Below are 19,288 nucleotides of genomic sequence, written 5' to 3'. Positions count from 1 at the left end.
CTACTCCATTTCCTACCATCTACAGTTATGCATGTTTTTCAAGTGATAGTTTGTACAATAAGCTTGAAATAAGCTGACTCAGGTTCTGAAAGTGTCCTCACTATGTCTGGACTTCAATGGCTAGATTCTGTGTCACCTGCAAATATCAATCCAGAGTAGCTTTACTGGATGGAGTGAAAGCAGTCATATTGCTGTACATATTTTATCTACCATTTGTGCTCCTGATGGAACTTTACCTGCACTTTTGTAGCTTCTCCTTGTTCAGAGACACCTTTCTAAGTGTCTGTTGGTGTTCTAGGTTCCCAAGTAAACATACTAGTTGAAAATGTGAATTATGGCTAAGAACAAAAAGAGAATGTTATTCAAAGAAATGTGCCTGGGGCAGTCCAGTCATTTCTTACCCTGTCACATCTCACCTACAAAACCTGGGAGAAACTCAATTTTGGGCATTGCTTTAATACCAGGGTTTCCAAGCTGTGCCCTGTGTTCTAAACTGGCACCTTTGTCACCTTCCCCCAGGGCAGGTGAGCCCAGTGAAGCGAGGTTCTCCTGGAGGCTCTGGTGTAAGCTCTGATGAGAGGCATTCCTCTGCTGCTGGCTTGTGCTGTGGGTCACCTTCCCAGGGGTCTGGGCTGGTCTGGAACTCCCTTGGGCGTGACTGTTGAGGCTCAGCTCATCAGAGGGCGTTGCAGGGCTCTGCTCAGCCAGTGCTGCTCCCCCAGCACTTGCACTATGCTATGGAGAGAAGAACACATGTTAGAGCTTGTATTTGTACACACCAGAGCCCTGCTTGCAGGACAAAGATGCAAGTTCTACATGTCTTAGCCCTTAGTGAACGGCTCAGGAAGTCTCACCCTGCTGAATGGTCACCTCCTTACTTGTTGCACAGATCCCTGGCTACTTTCCATCTTCTTTTTCTTGGAGATTGCTGGATTCCAGTGACACACCAGGCTGTCATTTTGGACACTGTAGTTCTTGTTACCAAGAAGCCAGTAGGTTTTCATTTTCCCTTTGCCCTGGGACATGAAGAGGAGAGAGCAGAAAACAGCTGTTTTCATGAAGGAGAGCAGAGAATCACTATGGCCAGAGCTACTACCTGTACTGCATTTGTTATCTCTTCTTCTTGAAAGTGGCTGCTCTCTGGGGAAAGAATGGTAATTTATGTGCAGTTTGGGTGCTAATAATTCTTTTAGCTCAGAGAAAGGCTGGTCGCTGGCAGTGTTGCTAAGGGTTTAAAATCAGCCTTATCAGTGTCTTTTTAACTGAATCCTAATGCTTTCAACCATATTCATGAGGTTCCATGCAAGTGCAGACTTAACAGCTGGATTTCAAAGCACACAGTAACCCTTTTTTGTCAGTAGAAGGAGTAATGTCTAGTCACTTCCAACTGAATTAGCAAAAGAACCTTGAGGCTATGGTTAAAAATCGACTTGCAGTTCACAGAAGAGCAATGGCCAAATCTATCATATCTCCTTCCTATTTCCTTGAACATCTTTACTGTTGCTAAGTTAGAGAAAAGCTGTTACCTTGACTTCAATTTCTCCTCTCAGTTCAATTTCATAGGCATCATCTGCGAGAAGGGCATCATATGTAGCAGAACTGATATGGATCTTCTGCGCTAGGGTTCAGAGCAGAGCATTAGAAATGAGTGATTCCCCTGTTCCCAGAGAACACATGCCAGCCCTCCTGCATTTATCAGTCCAGTGTTTCTACTTCCTCTTTGGAAAATGTCAGAAGCACAGAGAAGCACAAATGAAGAAGCACAGAGAAAGAAAAGATGGCTTAAACGTTGGCTGAGGACTCTGCAGCAACTGTACATAGATGTTGGCTAAAACAGAGCAGCACAGTGCTGAACTGGGTATGTTCACAGCAGCGCTGTACAGCAGTTAAAATAGGCAGTATTGGTAGCAAAGGCTAGACCAAGAAAGCATGCACTGCCCTCTTCTATATAGCCATCATGTTTCTTAATAATGCCTTTGTGTTAAAAGTTCTTAAAATCAAACTCAGCTCACCTATTTGGCTTTTGTCACCCTCTTTCTCCCCTTATTTCCAATCACTTTCCAGAAATGGCATAGGGCATGTGACTCTACATGCCCATATGGATACACAAGAGTTTCTCTTGCTTATTTGATAACCAGTGTATGTACAGGGACAGTGGGGATTGCAGGTCATGCATGTGCTGGTTCTTTAGATCTATGGTAAGTAGTTCTCTAGCCTGTGATATGCCACAGAGAATGTTCCTTCTCCTGTACAAACCTTATTTCACACTTGGCCGTGCACACACAGCTTGGGTGTTAGGGGTTTTCTTTGACTGCAGTACCCAAGAGATGTAGAGTGTAGATGTGAGCCTGACTGGCCTGTAAGGAACACATGGTGCTGCCCAAGTCACTTACGCAAGCTGGTGGACTCCATGCGGGATGCTGTGTTTACAGTGTCCCCAAAAAGACAGTATCGAGGCATTTTGTACCCCACAACTCCAGCTACACAGGGTCCTGAGAAAATACAGCACAGAGAGACCCCAATAAGAAACAAGTGGGAAAAGTGCAGGGAGATGCCAAATGCAGGCACCTTTCCTAGTCACTCTGGATCCTCAGAGAGCAGTGGGAATTGGGAATACTCAGTGCATCTGGGGCCTGGCTGCACAGAATTTACTTAAGGGGAAAAGTCATGGTTTGATTAGCTGTAGCCAATTGGTGCTGATATCAGGGGAAGATGCACTTGCAATACTAAATTGTTTCACAGCTCTTTCCGCACTGATGCAAGCAAAAGTCATTTCACGCCACTGTAACAGGGTGAAATACCCCAGGAACCAGGAGAAATACCTCGAGGTCCTGCAGGGAGTCAATGGCTTGTATAGAAATGCGGAATTCTTTTCTCCTCACATAATTAGACGGTGTCTTATTCTCTTTTTCTCATGCCTCCAGCTCAGCCCACATACCTGTGTGTATCCCAGCCCGCAGCTGCAGTCTGCACGTTGGCATGTGAGGGATCATGACCTGGCGAACTGCTGCCACCAGATCCAGAGACATTTTGGCAATCTCATCAGCATGTTTGGTGCCATTCCTCTCTGGCAAGCCACTCACCACCATATAGGCATCACCAATGGTTTCCACCTGATGGGAAGGGGCATGTGACACTAAGTGGCAGGCACCCAGCTTTACTTTCAAATGGAGATTAGAATAGAACCTATCTCAGCTGTCCACCACTTGCTGTGTGGTCCCTGTGGATTGGCAGGTTTTGGATTTCATGGCTTTTGGCCAGCTGGCCTGGTGTATTAGGTATTCACTAAGGAACACGGTAAGAAAGATTGCAGCAGCTTCCAGATTCCTTGCCTGCAGGTTTGTACTCACCTTGTAAACATCATAAGACTCAATCCTGCTGTCAAAGCAGACATAGAGATTGTTGAGCATCTCAACAACTTGCAGGGGAGTACAGGAGGCAGCGATGCTTGTGAACCCCACGATGTCTGAGAAAAAGATGGTCACCTGTTAGAGCGAGAAGGAAAGTGGGAAGCTCAGGTCTCCAGGAAACACTGGCTTTGAAGAGTTTGGGAACTTGTGAAATTCCAAGCAGAACAGCCAAAGGCACAGGCTGCACATAGAACCAGTGTTGCATAACTTAATAGATACAAGACTGAATTGACAAAGTCTTGCCTCCAGATTGTTCTCTATTGCTTTGACAGATAAACTTTGGAAAGAAGCATAACTTTATCATCTGCACTGCTCTGAATACCTTGTGCAAGATGGGAGGCTGAAAGTCAAATGCTTTGAATGTTGTGAGCAGTGATCAACAGACTTACTAAAGTACGGCCTGATTTTTCTTTTAAAGTGATTTAAGATATGGTAGAGATTACAGCTAGGTATCTGAACAAACTGCAAAATAAAACCTAACTGCTGTCTCTGCTCTTGCTGTATTAGGAAATATTAACTGGATTTGGTTTCTCTTCAAATGATATTTATCTCTGTTATGATCAAGTACTTTACAGAGAAACTCACTTTAAAAGAAAATCAAATTTGTAAAAGAAAGACCCACAGAAACCATAATAACTGAATTGAGGAAGGGAAATGAGCCTTATAGCTGTAGGCAAAGAATTCAGTGTTTCTTCTCTGTGCTGCCTGAACTGTGTCTGTGTTTAAGCTAAAATTGGTCTTTTATTCATCCTTGGTAATTCCAATTAATCCAGAAGAGGCATCTTTTCACTCCCTGCCTTGGTTCAGCTACTTTTGATGTCATGACTATTGTGAATTATAATTAATTGTGCAATTACAGGTTGTTGTTTTGATAATGACACCTCCAAATTAAATGCAAACATTTATTATTGTGTTTCACAGCTGAAAGTAATGGAGCGTCCAGGACAAGAAGAGTGAATAGAATTGCAATTGCTGTAGCAGGAGGATTTTGGCTGTCGGCTATGCAGCACAGCTGCTAAATTCAGGAGGCAGCACATGCTGTGTGACAGAGCTGCACATAAATGGGTCTCTGACCAAACCCTACCCTTGGTTTTAGGTCAACAGGCTTCGTTACAGCTACACACTTGATGCTATGAGATCATCCGTCCCTCTCATCCTTCTCTAAGTCCCATGTTCTCCTTTCAGTTTATGCTTATGAAATAATACCAACAAGTACAGACAGGGTTTGTCCTGTGTTGGTGTTTTGGGATTCTTCCCATTTTACAAGGTGGAAACTCAATTCTTGCTCCTAGGTACTCATGATCTAATGCTGCTGGCTGGCTCTCATGAGTAGGCTCTTAAACCAAAAGGAGACAACTTGCTAATATAGGATCTTTGACATCTAAAGCTACACGTCTGGAAACTTCAGCTCTTCTTCCTTCCCTATCAGCTTAACTGCTCCATGGCTCTTTGCACAGCTCTTTCCAAAACCCATCATGAATCCTTGGATTTCCATCCACGCTCAGCTATTGGTGCAAAACCAGGTTTCTCAAGTGGCAGCAAGGTAGGTGCTTTTTTAGGTGAATACTTTTTTCTCCTTCATGACAGCATCCTTTCAATTTTCTAACCTGGTCGTAGTTTTCTGCCTCAACTTTCTGGTGTTTCCGTAGCTGCTTGGCCACAGATTTTGGCAACATCTGGTGTAAGAGGTCCTCAGCTAGCTGCCTCTCCCTTTTCAAGTCCTCTGTCTTTTCCTTGAGGTTCCTGGCATAATTGTGTATCCAATCTGTCATTTGCTTAAAGGACATCAGGATTATGGGATATATGAGGCAAGCTATCACTAACAGACTGATCTTAAGGCTCATTGTGGAGACTGTTTCTTTAGATTTCTTGAGGAGAATTTCCTGTCCCTTCTGCAGTAGGCAGATCTGTGCATAATGCAGTCCCTTTACCAATGTGGTAGTGGACACAAATTCATAAGAGCCCACGAATGGGATGAAAAAAGGGATTCCTTCGTAGTGGGTGAAATGAAGTGACAGATTGACGTTATCCATCCAGCACTGACGTACGCTCTCTGATGAGAAGATAGCATAGTTCAGAATGGCAAAAAACTGATGCAGTACTGTTTGAAAGTTTGTAGCTTCTGGCATCAAATGAGCTTTAAGCAAGGCTTCTCTTATTTGAAGGATGAGTTTAAAAGCTACTATGTGTGCCCAGTCAGGATTGTATCTCATAGCTTTGAGGTCTTGATGGGGACTACTGAAATGCTCCAGCAGTTCAGAGATCACTCTGGACAGCACCTGTGTGGCGTCAGTATCCCCTGTGCTATTTAGTCTTCGTCTCATGTCAGTGATGTAAAACCTACAAACGGAGATTTTCTCCTTTTTGCATTGGCAATTCTCACAATACAGTTCTGCTTCACTTGCCCTACAGAGGGAATTTAAATTCCCCAAGAGCTGAGCATGAAATGATCTGTTCCTCTCGTCCGCTGCTGGGAACAGCCAGTTGTGCCTTTCTTCCTGCAGGAGATAGATGAGGTGAACAGCCCAAAGGTTTTCACAAGAGGCAAGTTCCTGAAGGGCTTTCCCTGTGTTTCTCCATATTTCCAAGCTGTTGCTCAAATCAAAAGAAATGGCTCCCAGGAGGCTGCAGAAGGAGACCATGCATGCTGTCAAAATCCTTTGAACTGTTTTTCTACCACCGGCATTGGAGGGGGGAGAACATCTACAAAAAGAGAAAGAATTCAAAAAAATGAAAGAATTGAGGTGTCTGATCCCTGGGGTGTTTCTTCCTGAAAATATGACTGGAAATAGTAGCAATATTTAACAATTCATTATATTCTGAAACAAAGTACAGGGAACATGCAGTAGCTGAACATTATTGCAAGACATATTTTATGATGTTTTGTTCCAGCTGACATTTAGTTTTAAAAGAAAAGCTGTAGTAAAGAGGCTGTTTCCATGATACACTCAGAGGCGCAGAAACACGTTAACAAAATCATACTGGTTTTCTGTGATGTTTAAATCATTTGCTGTAGATTTTATTCTCTGTGGTATTTCTATCCACATTTAGATAGAAGTACCCTGGAAAAGGTGGGTTACTTATCCCAGTGATCACAAATTGGAACTGTTGGGTTTTTTTAATCAAACTTGTAGAAGTTGTTTTTAGTTGGAATTTCCAGATGATTAATAATTTGTGTTGATATGCTCAAATGAGCTCAGACATTTCCGAAAGATTGTCTAAGTATTTCAAAAGGAAAATGAATAAAATTTCAGTTTTGTTTCAGTTTTTACAGCAGAGGCATATCAGATTTTTACTGTTTTTCATGATTGCAGTTTTCTGTCCTTCTTTCATGCTGCACATAATTGACGCCTAGGCTCCATACAGCAAAGTAACGGTTTTCATTTTTAGAACTACTAATCAGTTACAATCTTACATTAATACAATCTTACATAAACAACTTGGGATGTTATGCTGAAGCTGGCAACTCCTGAATAACTGGGCAACCCTCATTTCCACTGATACAGAACAAACCTGGGACTGGGTTGATGATCAATCCCCTCAGCTCCATCTTTCTTTTTGCTTTTCTCTTTTCCTCTGCATAGTAGACGTAATTGAAAAAAGCCCTCCTCAGATCCCCTATTCTTTCAGAAACATGAAATTATATTTTTAATAAGATAAATAAAACCCCAGTAAAGCCTGCTATTTCTCAGCAGAGGCTGATATTAGGCAGAACAAGTTTCTGCTGGGCTCTTCGCAGCAGAATGGTGGTCAATGGTTGTAAAATAGATGAAAATATTGAAAGGACAGTGCCCAAAGATAATAAACAGCCACATCTTATTTATTTAATACAATATATGTTTATATATATTTATTTTCAATCTAAAGGTAACAAATGCAAAATGTCTCACTGAAAGGAACTGCAAGCCAAGGAAAATTAATCTCTGAACCCAGACGCATTTCTGTTCTCACAATGAACTTCCAATCTTTACCTATTGCTTACCTTTGAATCACTTGTGCTCCATTTTTAATCAGTCGTTTTATCCCAAATCCTCCTATATATGTGCCAGGAAGGAGAAGAAAACCACAACAGAAATCCACCTTGATTTTTATACTGCCCAACTTCTCTTACAATGAAAGAAATATAAATAGGGCTTTTAATACCAGGCTAAAGGTGGTGATTCTGCTTGTGCTTTGCAAAGAATCCCCATTTGTGTCTGTTTGTCAGCCGACAGTGATGGTTCTGAGGTCTTCATCCACCATCTGAACGGCTTAAAAATGAGCAACGGGGACATGAAGGAGATGGGTCTGTAGAGGTACTGCTGGGTTTTACCCTTCTCCTTGCTATGTCCCAAGACCACAGGGTATTAAAACGTGTCTGTAAAAGCATTTTGCAGTTCTCCCCACTCACCTGCATGGACCAGCTTGCATCCGTACTGTCTTCCCATGCGGCATCGCCACTGCTTGCTCCGGTGAGTCCTGCTCAGCAGCTGCCTGCTGCCTTCCGCCCTGCCTGTGCCTTGCTTTGTCACCCCTACGCCGAGGTGGCTTCTGTGGCTCTCTGACTCTTCCTACTGCTCAGCCTCTTCTCAGCAGGCTCACATCTTCCCCCAGGTGAGGGTAGCAAGCTCCAGCCCAAAGCAGGGGAAAGGCTGTAAAAGGTCTCCAGTGTTATCACTAAACACAGTCTCCAGTCTTGACAATACACAGGAAGAAGCGGCAAGGACACGTTTTTCTTTCACCTTGTGAAAAATAGTGTATATTGCAGTATGATTTGGTATAATCTGTTGTTAAAAGTGTAATTTCCCAGTTCTTTCTGATCAAAGGTGTCATGATTATGACTTTATTCAAACTGTTTCCCATCTTGGTATCTATCATCCAGTTCTCTTTGGGTTAGTTGGTTGCCATAACCTACAAAAATGTAGAACAAGTGAAAAATCAGATCATGAGACCCAGGAATTTGTGAATAATACATGTTGCATCCAAGATGCAGGATTTAAATAGCTGAAATAAGAATTTTGCATCTCAGTAATTTTTTAGATTAAAGTTTATATTAAAAAATAATTGATTGACTTGACTTGAGCAGGATGTGGTGCCTTCTAGGATGCAATTGCAACAGTCAGTGTTATTGATGAATACAAGCTTCTGAAGTCATACCACTAAAATCTTCATAACTATAAATACAGCGCTAGTACAGAGAGAGAATGCCTTCCTAAACATTGTGACTTATTTGAAAGTGAAAATAGTTTGGATAACTATTAAGAAGAGTACTTTATTTTTACTGCAGAGATTGTGTTTGCGCTGGTAAGGGCTTGTCTACAGAGGTTACTTGTACATAAAGTAACAGGTTTGGCTGTTTGGCTCAAAAGTGGCACAGCTCCCTGAGTAGGTGGCAGAAATCTCAGGGGGAACCCCAGGAAGAGCACAGTGTCTGTATTCTCTGGCAGTGACACCTAGAACCTTCTCTGCAGGATCCAGCAGAGACCTGAGTGAAGACAGAAGGCTTGAGATAACAGTTGCAGCCAAGAATGGAGCAAAGCTGATGATACCATGCCCTTCACCTGCCACCAGCACCTTGGCTGTAAAGTGGGCCACCATAGACCCTTGGGAGGAAGATGAAACACAGTTAATGGCAGTCATAGCGTGAATAGCTCCTCCTTGGGGTTTTTTAGGCTTTCAGTCCCATCAGGCCTGTTTGTGTCTGATACCACACCCTACAAGTGGTGTTCTCTGGACTCACCGTACATGTGGAGGTGACTCCATCCCTACCAGTGCAAACCATGATGGGTTTCACTGTGCCTCCCCAGCAGCTAGGCTTGGAGCAAGTGCATAATCTACCACCAGCAAAAGGCCTTGCTGCAGGTCATCTGGAAGAGCTCCATTTGCTGTGAGGGAAAAGAAACAAAGGAATTATACTGCCAGCTGGCACTGAAGAAAGAACAAAACCACATTAACTCATTTCTCCCAGGATCTGGATACTGTCCCTCCAGGTAAGAAACTCCCTAGGGGTTGTATTAAAGGAGAAGCTGTATTAAAGGAGAACCGTATAAGCCATTCCTAAGCTCCATTCTTAACGGATGGTCTTAACTTGAAAAGGTCTCATTGTTAGAGAAATGAAGGGCTGCTCTTTGTTCAGGAGTTTGCAATTTACTTATCACTCTGGGAATTGCCTCTTGAGTTGGGCTGACACTTCTGCTGAAGTCTCTGAGATTTTCTTCACGTTTCATCTATTCCCTTATGTGTCTTTTGAGTTATTCAGCAGGGTATGTTAGGATTAGCAAATTCACCAGGCTGCACACTGTTAACATTTGGGTTACAATAGCTTCTAAAAGCTTAGTATAGGGCCCTCTAGTGTATTACTAGCCCCATTACAAGCAAAATAAACTCGAACGCAGGGAAAAATCATACTGTGAGTGAAGTGGGGCTTGATAAACTACCTCACTACACTGAGGTTGAGGGGATCTTGAGCAGCGTCAAGAGCCTTTTCCCAATCAATCACAAAGGAAAAGGCAGTACTGAAAGATTTTGTTCCACAATTTTGCAAATGGCCAAGTACTTACTCTGTATTCTTCCCCATTTAGCAGTGTTGGATGCCAGGGTGCTTTGAGCAGGGGGAGGCAGGCCAGCTTAATGTGGTCACTTAAGGTGATGTGTTTGGTGAGTTTGTGCATGTGAGCACAGGTAGGACATTGCTTTGATCACATTTGAGAGTGAGGAAGAGAAAGGGAGGGTGTGAAGAGGGTTGCAAATAGAGTAAGACACAGTAGCACAAATACTTAGGCCAAGTGCTGTATAACTGCTATTCGAAAGAGATGCAAGGGAGCAAGGAGACCAGTACACAAGCAGTAAGGATTCCTCCACCCTCAAAGCAATGGGAAATCCATGGACGGGAAGGCTATTCCCTGCAGAACTGTCCACTTTCCTGCTGACAGCTTTCTGTATATTGCCTTTTATAGCTTCTTTTCTGTCTCTGGGACATGGGACTTAAAATGCAGTTAGTTTATCTCCGAGACATGTGACTGATACCAATGGAAAACTTGTGTGATTCCAGGTTAAATTTTTATATGCAAAAGTTGCTAAAAATAAAACCAAACAACAGTTTAGATGGACCTTGGATCCAGGCTATATAAATAACTTGGTTTAAAAAATCCAACAGAGTTGCATATTGCCTGTAGCAGCTGTTTGCTTTCCCACTGCCTTGAAAGTTCGTAAGTGGTGTTTTCAGAAGAAAAATGTTAAATGGATTATTCTAATATCAGACACAGTGACAGTGTTTGATATATTCAGACAGTGATAGATTCTGACGTACCAGTGGGGTTGGATTAGAGGATCTCTGGAAGCCCTCTTCCAACCTGACTTCTGGTACGAGTCTGCCTATGATCATGAACTTTTCTTTTGTTCTGGTTTGTTTTGTGACTGAATGGCAACTACCACTTTGCACTGACTGAGAACCCAAATCTTCTTTTCTAGATCAAGTTGTGTGCATTTCAGCATGCCATACTTCTTCAATAAACCAAACTGTAATCACTTTGAAGTGGAAGATGTTTCAAGCAATACAAAAAAACAGCTGTCCATGATAATGGAGAAATGCTGCTGTAGTGGGTGAGCCAGACTTCCTTTCTTCCCTGTTCACCCTTGTTAGATCAATAGCACATCCCTGGAATAGAATAGAATAGGGCATTTTTACACCCCAAATCAGCATGCTGACCTGTGGTATAATGCAGTGTCAGCTTGTTAATGAAAAAGAGCAAACCATCTTCACTAATAGAACACACCAGGCAAGAGCAGACATTTAGATCTCTACAGAGCTGCTGCCACAAAATGAAGTGTCCTAATTCATTACTGGACATTTGAGATCAATTACTTGACAGCAACACTTACTATTGTGTCTCTTTCTTCCTTTTTTCCTTCTACTATGGATATTTTCCATTCTCTGTCATGTTTCCATCTTCACCTGACAAACTGTTACTATTTAAAAACTAAACATCTCTATAGCATAAACCAAGTCCTACAGAGGGAGCAAACTTCTTAGAACGGAAACAAATATCATAATGCCAGTTTTGTAACCAGAGTTGTATTGTACATACAGACCAAACTAGAGGTTTCAAACAAACTTAATCTACTGTTTAATGTTTATTAATACAATAAGCAGCAAGTCCCTTGATTTTCATAGCTGCCATTCCACAGTAGGTACTGATTTGGAGAGAAGATGCCTGGAGCACACATGTGGAAGGCAGAAATATATAATGCTTTGCTGCTTTGTCTGCTTCTTAAGAATGTATTATCCTACCCAGACAATAGCACTTGAGAAGGCTGCATTCTGAATTTCAAGTGGAATCAGCCAAACTCTGTTCTGGCATCTTGTATTTATTATCTGACAAAAGCATAAATCAGGATAAGCTGCGTGCAGAATTGAGGTTCTAAATTGTTTTTTTCATTAACTAGTTGGCTTTCTTCTTAATGTTTGAATTTACAAACTAACCATACCACACTTTCCAGTTTAACTTCCATGCCACTATCACCTTCATTGAATATCACCTAAAAATTAAGTATAAATTTGGATGTTCAGTTACTATTTCAGCTTTCCTGTTTTATGGGTGTGCTTGTAAACATGGAATTTTGTTTAGATTTTAAACATTTCTGCAATTTCACAAATATGACCTTCTGCTGTCTTGCACACTAAATAGAGAAACCCTATTCTTTGGTTTTCCCTTTTTTTCTTTGCAAAGGAAATCTGAAACAGTTCTTTTATTATCTGGGAGAATGCTCATAAGAATCATAATATATTTCATGTAAAACACTCTGAAAGCTTTTTGCCTTTTTTTGTTCCACTCCTGCTTTATGTAACAATTGCTTATCCATCATCTTTTTCAGGCCTAGTCTAAACAGGCTGAAGTATCTTTCTTGGACTCAGTGGGCATCCTACTGTTGGCGGTTCTGAGTGAACATCAAAAGCATCAGCCTCCAGCTGATACCATGGTGGCTTGGAAACAGCACCCTGAAGGTCTTATCATCTTCATGCCAGATGTTTCACAGAGACTAAGCAGCTCATGGAACTTCAGTAAGAAAGAGCAGGAACTTCCGGTATGTTCTGTTAAAGCCTAATAACTCTTTCAATACACAGTGTACTTAGTGCACAATTTATAATGTAATCCATTGCCTCATATTTTCAGTCTGTTCCCTTCTACAGTAGTAACTATGCTAAACCAATTAGTAAGTGGAATGGTCTGCAGATAAGTAACAGACAGAACTGAACTGAACTGAAATCTACTTTTCTGAGGAAGGCTTTTCATCTGAAACTATTTACAAATTCAAAGTTAAATCCTGCTGTAGCTTTTCACTGGGAGCACCAGGTGTGCCAAATTCGTTACTTGCTGGATGGACATTAACTCTGCTGCTTGATTGTTCCCTGGGTTCATTTCTGTGTTCCTAAAACTACAGCTGGCCTGCATGCCTCAAGATCGAACAAGGTTACACAGAGCCAGGGGAATGGAGATTAGCACCACCCTGTGTCTTTCTGTCTTATTGTGCCTTCCCCATTGTCTGTCCCCATCCTAAATCCATTTATGTACTATTTTCCACACTGTATTTGTTTTCGATCCAAGCACTTTTGTCATCAGTACTGGCCCCAGATCTAACATAAGGCTCTGCTTGTTTTAACTGGGTGGGAGGAAGGGGAGAAGAGAACAGAGACTGGAAAAATACCCCAACAACAACAAACCAACCAAAAAAAAAAACCCCAACCACAGTTTAGTGATCAGATTAGACTGAAAGAGATTTATTTAGAAACAACAGCTTTGGTATTTTAAAACCAAAAGACCTTTAAATCACTAGAAAGTGGGATGTGTCGTCCCCCCCCTCCATAGCCAAAACAAATAAATGCACAAAGTCTCAATATGCTTAGAATAGGAAACCTGCAGATCAGGATTTCCAAGTGTAAAGCCAGAAAACAATTTCATTAAATCAGTTTTGCACTCTACAGTCAAAAAGGCTGAAAAACCTGTTACCAGCACTTAGACATCTACAGTTCAATTGACTGACTTGTCACTGAAGTGGAGGCAAAATTATTAACATCCTCCCACTTCCCCAGCAATAAATTAAAAAATGTATACCAGAAAGGAAGTTGCACTAAAATTTTCTAGTTGTTAACTCTGTGAAGGGAAGCATCATTCTTTATTTTCCTGTAAAATTAAGAAACAAATCAAAATATCAAAGGACTTAGGGTATCTTCAAGTATTTTCACCAAATGGGTTTATCTTGGGGAACGGAACAGCTTACATGGAAAAAGACACATCTGTTACACAAGCTTCTAGGATAAACTCTTGAATAACCACACCTTCCAAGTCTCAGTTTCCTCTCTTAACAAGGCACAAAGGGATTGTTGCTTTCAAAAGGTCCTTGTTCTCAGCTGCAAAATTGTCAGGTGTCTGTGCAAATGGAGGTGGAAAGCAGGACTAAGTTCACTTGGACACTGGGATGTTCCCATTCAATTAATGAACAGGGCGTTATTTGAACACCATTCATCTTGCTTACTGCTACAGAGAGCCTGAGCTTCAGCTGCCTTTCCCTTCACCCCTGCTTCTGGAATCAAGATCTGCATCATCTTCGTTTTAAGAAGGTCCAATTAAGACGAGGCAACAGACGCGTCTGCTGTACACTGCAAGGCAGTGTTGAGGAGGAAGAGGTGTTACATCAGCCCTGGCGTGTAGCTGAGAAGCTTCTCGGCATTTCAGAGAATAGTGTCAGGGACAGTTACCTGTAGTAATGGTTAACAAGTCACTTTGTAAAGGCAGAAGGCAAGTCTGTGTATGACAAAGGCAACCAGATAGACAGCAGTGAAAAAAAGACATAATTTCAAGGACACATTTTGGGATGCATGGCAGGGTGCAGCTGAATACACAATAATTGGAATTACTTCCTGACCACTTCCTCCTTTTGCATTAAGGTTTTGATCATGATCATAGGCTTGTAACTGCAGTTGTACTTGATATACATATCTACCCTACCTCTTCCTAGGTTTGTCTAGCCACGAGCCCCTTCCACTCTCAATCTTTCAATGGGTGACAGGTATTCAGACCTGCTTGGGGTCTGGCCTGATCTCCAGTGCTCAACATTACAAAGCCAGTTAGCTGAGAGGAAAACAGCCAGCTCACTTTAAAACACCCCTTACGTACCGACTGTCAAGTTTAGTTCAGTACCTTCTGTCCAGCCTTAGCTATCAAAATTGAATTTGCTTTTAGAATTTGGAAAAAACAGCGCAATGTAAAGCTAGACCTTTTCTCTGACAGCTCTATTCAATTTTTTTTGAGCACAATTCACCATCTATTGTCTATTTTGTGCTAAGTTTTTACTAGCAACTAAGTTTTCTAAGGCAACTCAAACCAAGAATTTCCAATTCTTTACACCAAAGTGAGATGCAGTAGAGCTTGAAGTCAGAACCTCAAACTCACAGTAAAAAGCACTCAGTACTCTTCTTAACATGGCTATGTATTTCATCTGAATGGGAGTAACACTAACTCAGCACGTTCCCAAAATGATGGTGGTAAATGTGGTTTGATGGAGGACTGCACAGTGTTTATGAATCTGTGAACATTTACCAGTAGTCCCAACAGGTCAGCACTTTCACCCAAGAACACCAGCTTGTGTCTGTGTGTTCTTGTATGACACGTCACACATTCAAGCCAGGCAGAAAAGCCTGCACGCCTCCCACACAGTAGTAAAGACAAGTATAGCAGCTCTCTCGCAAGCACTCCAGTACTGCATAACAAGAAACATCATCTCATGACACAGCTGCAACTGTTGGCTTAAAAAAACCAATGTCCTACATTGATGGATGGAAAAAGGACAGAAAAAGCTGTGTCTGTCTTGATCTGCAGCCTTACAAATGTTTAAGGACAATGGATATATCTTTTCTAATGTTTGTGAGCTCTACTGCTCTAATCCCTGCCCTAATCCTACTTCTTGCAAGAAGAGGTCACAGATCACTTGTTGCAATAGAGATTGAAAATCCTCACAGTCCAAGACAGAACCTCCCTAGGCACAGCTGACAGAAAATCAGGTTGACAACACTCAGTGGACAGCAGCCAAAAGCAGCAGCCTTATACCTTACTCCTGAAGAGTGGCTTGGCTCCTGGCCCGCAATATTCATTGTAGATGAGTTTGAACAGAAACAAGTGAAACAATGTGATTAAGGAGGCCACACTGAACCAGAACAGGAAGGGTAAGCCTGGGTATTGCTTGGCCATGTGTTCCTCATGAGCCAGAATAGCTTTTAGATGCAGTGTGTGTCTCAGGTCCTGCAAGTGGATCAGATCTGTCGATATATAAAGCAGTGGTGTGATGGGTTGAGTCACCATGACGGGGAACGTGTGGCCTCGTGCCTCTGAGGTCAGCTCCACAGGCTCATTCATACAGCCTGCCTCACATGCATACAGTTTCACTGGCTTGTCCTGGAATTTCACAGACACATGCAAGAAGGGCTTTCCTTCTGCATCCAGCAGAACAGCTAGATTAATCAAGTCCTTATTGTAATGGATCCCACGTAAGGAATAGCTGTTATGAAGTACATCAGGGTCAGCCTGAAACTGAAGATGGTTTTCTGTGAACTGCAGACCCCCAAAACTAAGCACCATTCCCTGCATCAGCCCATGGACACCAGCTGCCACAAGACCCTTGCATCCTCGTTTCTGGAGAGTGAGCTTCCACAGGTCTGAGAGCTGCAAGATCTGGGTGACACTGGTCAGCTTTGCTGGCCACAGATTCTCTGCGTGCATGGTCGCGTGGCCACTGAAGCAGTGGTCAGCATAGTTCAAGCTGGCTTCCATTTTCTCTCTGTCCTCACCACTGATGAGTGGATCCAGCAGAGGAGCTGGCATGCTCGACAGCACATAGTAGAGGGTCATGTTAACAGTCTCACTGGATGGTGTATGCGCATCTGTGATCTTTCTCATTTCAACCCCTGTAATAAAAGAAAACAACCACGAGTCAGAGGATCACATATGAATATGACATTAACTAGGAGAAAAAGAAGATCAAATGGGCAACTTGTTCAATACACAGGGGTTCTTTATAATGTCTAAGAAACCTTTGTCTATGAAACACTGAAGCAAAATGTTTTCCTTTTATTTTCCTCAGATGCTTTCTCTGCTGCTTGGAGTTTGAAAGCCAAGCTCCCACTAAAGGCAAAGCTAGTTTGATAAACAGATGCCTTATGGAGCTGTCACCATGACTCCGCAAGGATGACCTGTCAAAGGAACATCTATCTTTTTACTTGCTATAAAGCAGCAAGTCCTACATTAGTTGGGCAGCTACTTTGTTATGCAAGGCCACTACAATCTTAATGAAAAGCATCCTTGTAGGACACTCGTTAATTTCAATTAAGAAATCTGTCTTTTATACTGTCACTATTTCCAACCAACATGCTGGGCACATCAGTAAAGTTCCTGAAGATGTGAAAGCCAGCACATCCAAGTTATAATTAGACATGCTCTTCTATAATTTCCTTTATGATGTAAGGAATGCTTTTTGTAAAGTGTGCAGGGTTCCAAATTAGGAATGCTATTTTATTATCCCACAACATGCCTTCTGGCACCAAGAGAAACCCATCAGGAAGAGCAGAGCCTCTGGAGACCGTACAACAACCAGTCTCTGAGCTTTCACCTGCCCTCTAAAGCAACCTCTAAGGAAGTTAAACATCACTTTCCTTACCTGAAATGAACAGGTCAGACCAGGTCTGTTGGTGCTCCTGGAAAAGATCTTCCACCCCCATCTGCATCACCTCCAGCATCTCTTTCTTGGCCGACTCCCTCAGCTTGCTGAAGGTCTCCTCCAGCCTGGAGACCTCGATGGGCTCTGAGGTGTACACGACTGAGAGTACGGTTTCATCAAAATGGGATTTAGGCGCAACCTGTACCCGGCTCACGAGCTTCTTGGCAGCCACTACCATAAGCACCACCTTGGGGCTCCCAGGCAGCAGCAGGCGACCAGAGGAGAGCAGGAACTGCCGCTCCTCCGCCTTCTCCAGGCTGGTGGCAAAGCGGCTGCCCAGCGAGGGCGCAGAAGCCGGGGCCGAGGCCTCGAAGGCTGCCACCCTCTCGGTGGGGTTGGCAATGCGGATGCGCTGCAGGTAGAGATGCGGCCGGCTCCGGTGGGCCACCACCTCCTCCCGCACCGTCACGCAGTCCCCGGCGCCCGCCCCGGGCCCCGTCTGGACGCACCGCACCCGCCGCACGGCGCCGTCCCGCAGCGCCGCCAGCGCTGCCCGCGCTTCGCCGCGCCCGCCCAGCGCCCTCAGCCGCACCAGCGCCGGATACTCGGTGGCGAGCGCCGGGCCGCCGCCGGATCCCGCCGCCGACACCCAGAGGCGGCCGGCGGCCACGTCCAGCAGCAGGAAGCCGTTACCAGCCAGCGCCAGGCCCGGCCCCGGCCCGCCGCCCCCCGCCGCCTCCTCCGGCAGCGGCAGCGCATCGCCGCGCTCGGCCTGAGCCCGCCAGGAGCCCGTGGCCGCCTGCAGGCAGAGAGCGGCGGCACCGCGGGGCTCGGCACCCCGCCCTGCGCCCCGCCGCGCCCGCGCCGCGCCCAGGTACCAGTAGGCGACGAGCAGCAGCGCCAGGAGCAGCAGCAGCCGCCGCGCCCAGCTGCTGGAGAGCAGCCCCGGCAGCCCCTTCAGCCGCTGCTGCAGCCACATGGGCGGCGGCGGGGCGAAGCGGGGGCCCCGTCCCGCCCCGTCCCGCGGCCTCGGTGTTACCCCGCGGCCGCTTCCCGGCCCCGATCCCGCCGCGGCGCAGCGACGCTCACGCCGCCATCATCGCCGCCGCCCGGAAGCGCCGCGCTGTACGGCAGATTCGCCGCTCTTCGCGGCGCTTTGCGGCAGACCCATCGCACCGCCCCTTGAGGAGGCGCTTGGCAGAGCCCCAGGCCCGCGTCGACGCCGCGGAGCCGGGTTCACTCCCATGGCTCCGGGCCTCTTCCCATGGTTCCGGGCCCACTGCCCGGAGTTGCCTGTAATTCCAGTGGCGATTTACTCTCGTTACCACAGCAGGGCCCAGTGTGGGAAAGCGAGTTGTATTCCATCAAACCTCATTCCCCTGTGCAGTAGATAGAAGTTGATGATGTGACTTGGGTGCGCACAGCAAGCAGTGGGAAGCTTTGTACCCCAGTGCAGCTCCCAATAGACAGGAGCAAGCCATAGGGAAACACAGTGAGTTCCAATGAAGTGTGACCGAGCCAGTGAACCAGCTGAGTGCAGGGGATCAGAGGAGACACCTTCTGAACTAGTTCCTGCAAATGGGCTGTTTGATCTGTGAGGGGGCACTGGAAGTTCTAAGGATCTGTAAGAACAGTGGGTCAGACCCTGTCCCTTGCATGTTTCAGGAGAGCTGGAGTTTCTTCAGAAGGTCTCGTGTGTGCTGAGGCTGCTTTCAACACCGAGCTCTGATCCTTTCCAGTTTTTAGGAAGTTGCTGCTTTGCTTGGAGCACGTGTTGCACGTACTCATTGGAACATCTGCACTGGCAGCTGCCTCTGCTTAAAAAGACAGGCAGCCAATTCCAGCTGGAGAGCATAAAGCAGTACAAACATAGAAGCAGGGAAAGAAATTGGGCTTGCTGGGTTGGCATGACTGCAGAACGCAAACAGAGCTGTCAGACAGGGACAGGCCGAGTGCAGCAGTATAAACAACGATGCATTCATGATTTCTGGTGTGCAAACCCCCCTTTCATTTTACAATGGAGACATTTAACTTCATTAAAATGAGAAACTTGCAATTTTTACAATTCTAGATTGAGTCACAGCCTGAGATTTGAGGAGCTGAACACTTTTGGTGGGGCTCCTGGCTTAAAGCGTTGAGCAGGGGCTTTGTCTGGGCCTGCAAAGTACTGGAGGAATCTTAATTAAATCTCT

The 19,288-nt window shown here is 44.5% G+C and overlaps 2 protein-coding genes and 1 long non-coding RNA gene across 4 annotated transcripts; 1 reads left to right on the top strand and 2 right to left on the bottom strand.

Moving 5' to 3' along the window:
• Window positions 1-1,508: 1,508 nt before the first annotated feature.
• On the bottom strand, window positions 1,509-6,934 carry LOC115617469 (soluble guanylate cyclase 88E-like). Its single transcript, XM_030507984.1, has 6 exons — window positions 6,924-6,934; window positions 5,018-6,113; window positions 3,351-3,485; window positions 2,939-3,113; window positions 2,394-2,492; window positions 1,509-1,618 (listed from the first exon to the last, which is right to left on the bottom strand). The coding sequence occupies exons 2-6, from the start codon at window positions 6,050-6,052 to the stop codon at window positions 1,509-1,511; spliced, it is 1,554 nt and encodes a 517-aa protein (XP_030363844.1). The 5' UTR covers window positions 6,053-6,113; window positions 6,924-6,934.
• A 1,431-nt stretch (window positions 6,935-8,365) lies between these two features.
• Window positions 8,366-12,547, top strand: LOC115617275. Its single transcript, XR_003994561.1, has 3 exons — window positions 8,366-9,379; window positions 10,860-10,991; window positions 12,264-12,547. It is a non-coding gene; the product is annotated as an uncharacterized LOC115617275 (long non-coding RNA).
• Window positions 9,209-18,211, bottom strand: KIAA2013 (KIAA2013 ortholog). Of its 2 annotated transcripts, none has more exons than XM_030507561.1 (3): window positions 17,097-18,211; window positions 15,494-16,347; window positions 9,209-9,274 (listed from the first exon to the last, which is right to left on the bottom strand). In XM_030507561.1, exons 1-3 carry the CDS (start codon window positions 18,073-18,075, stop codon window positions 9,224-9,226), a joined length of 1,884 nt encoding a protein of 627 aa, XP_030363421.1. In that variant the 5' UTR covers window positions 18,076-18,211; the 3' UTR covers window positions 9,209-9,223. The 2 variants fall into 2 exon arrangements, with proteins under 2 accessions (XP_030363421.1, XP_030363423.1); XM_030507563.1 differs by lacking the exon at window positions 9,209-9,274 and adding an exon at window positions 13,139-14,145.
• Between the last annotated feature and the right edge of the window lie 1,077 nt (window positions 18,212-19,288).

The sequence above is a fragment of the Strigops habroptila genome, chromosome 16 (genome assembly GCF_004027225.2).
Source record: "Strigops habroptila isolate Jane chromosome 16, bStrHab1.2.pri, whole genome shotgun sequence".
Classification (NCBI taxonomy): Eukaryota; Metazoa; Chordata; class Aves; order Psittaciformes; family Psittacidae; genus Strigops; species Strigops habroptila.
The sequence above is the reverse complement of the archived record's forward strand: the minus strand, read 5'-3'. Positions and strand labels throughout refer to the sequence as shown.

Bases quoted from the DNA above. Each gene is read 5' to 3' on its own strand.
- LOC115617469 (XM_030507984.1), bottom strand. From the start codon at position 6,052: ATGGTCTCCTTCTGCAGCCTCCTGGGAGCCATTTCTTTTGATTTGAGC. The intron at 3,486-5,017 runs GTTAGAAAATTG...TCGCTCTAACAG, and splicing joins AGGCAGAAAACTACGACCAG to GTGACCATCTTTTTCTCAGA. The intron at 2,493-2,938 runs GTATGTGGGCTG...GTATTTTCTCAG, and splicing joins GCGGGCTGGGATACACACAG to GACCCTGTGTAGCTGGAGTT.
- KIAA2013 (XM_030507561.1), bottom strand. From the start codon at position 18,075: ATGTGGCTGCAGCAGCGGCTGAAGGGGCTGCCGGGGCTGCTCTCCAGC. The intron at 16,348-17,096 runs GTAAGGAAAGTG...CTTTTATTACAG, and splicing joins GTCTGACCTGTTCATTTCAG to GGGTTGAAATGAGAAAGATC. The intron at 9,275-15,493 runs GTATAAGGCTGC...TTTCCCTCACAG, and splicing joins AGCCACTCTTCAGGAGTAAG to CAAATGGAGCTCTTCCAGAT.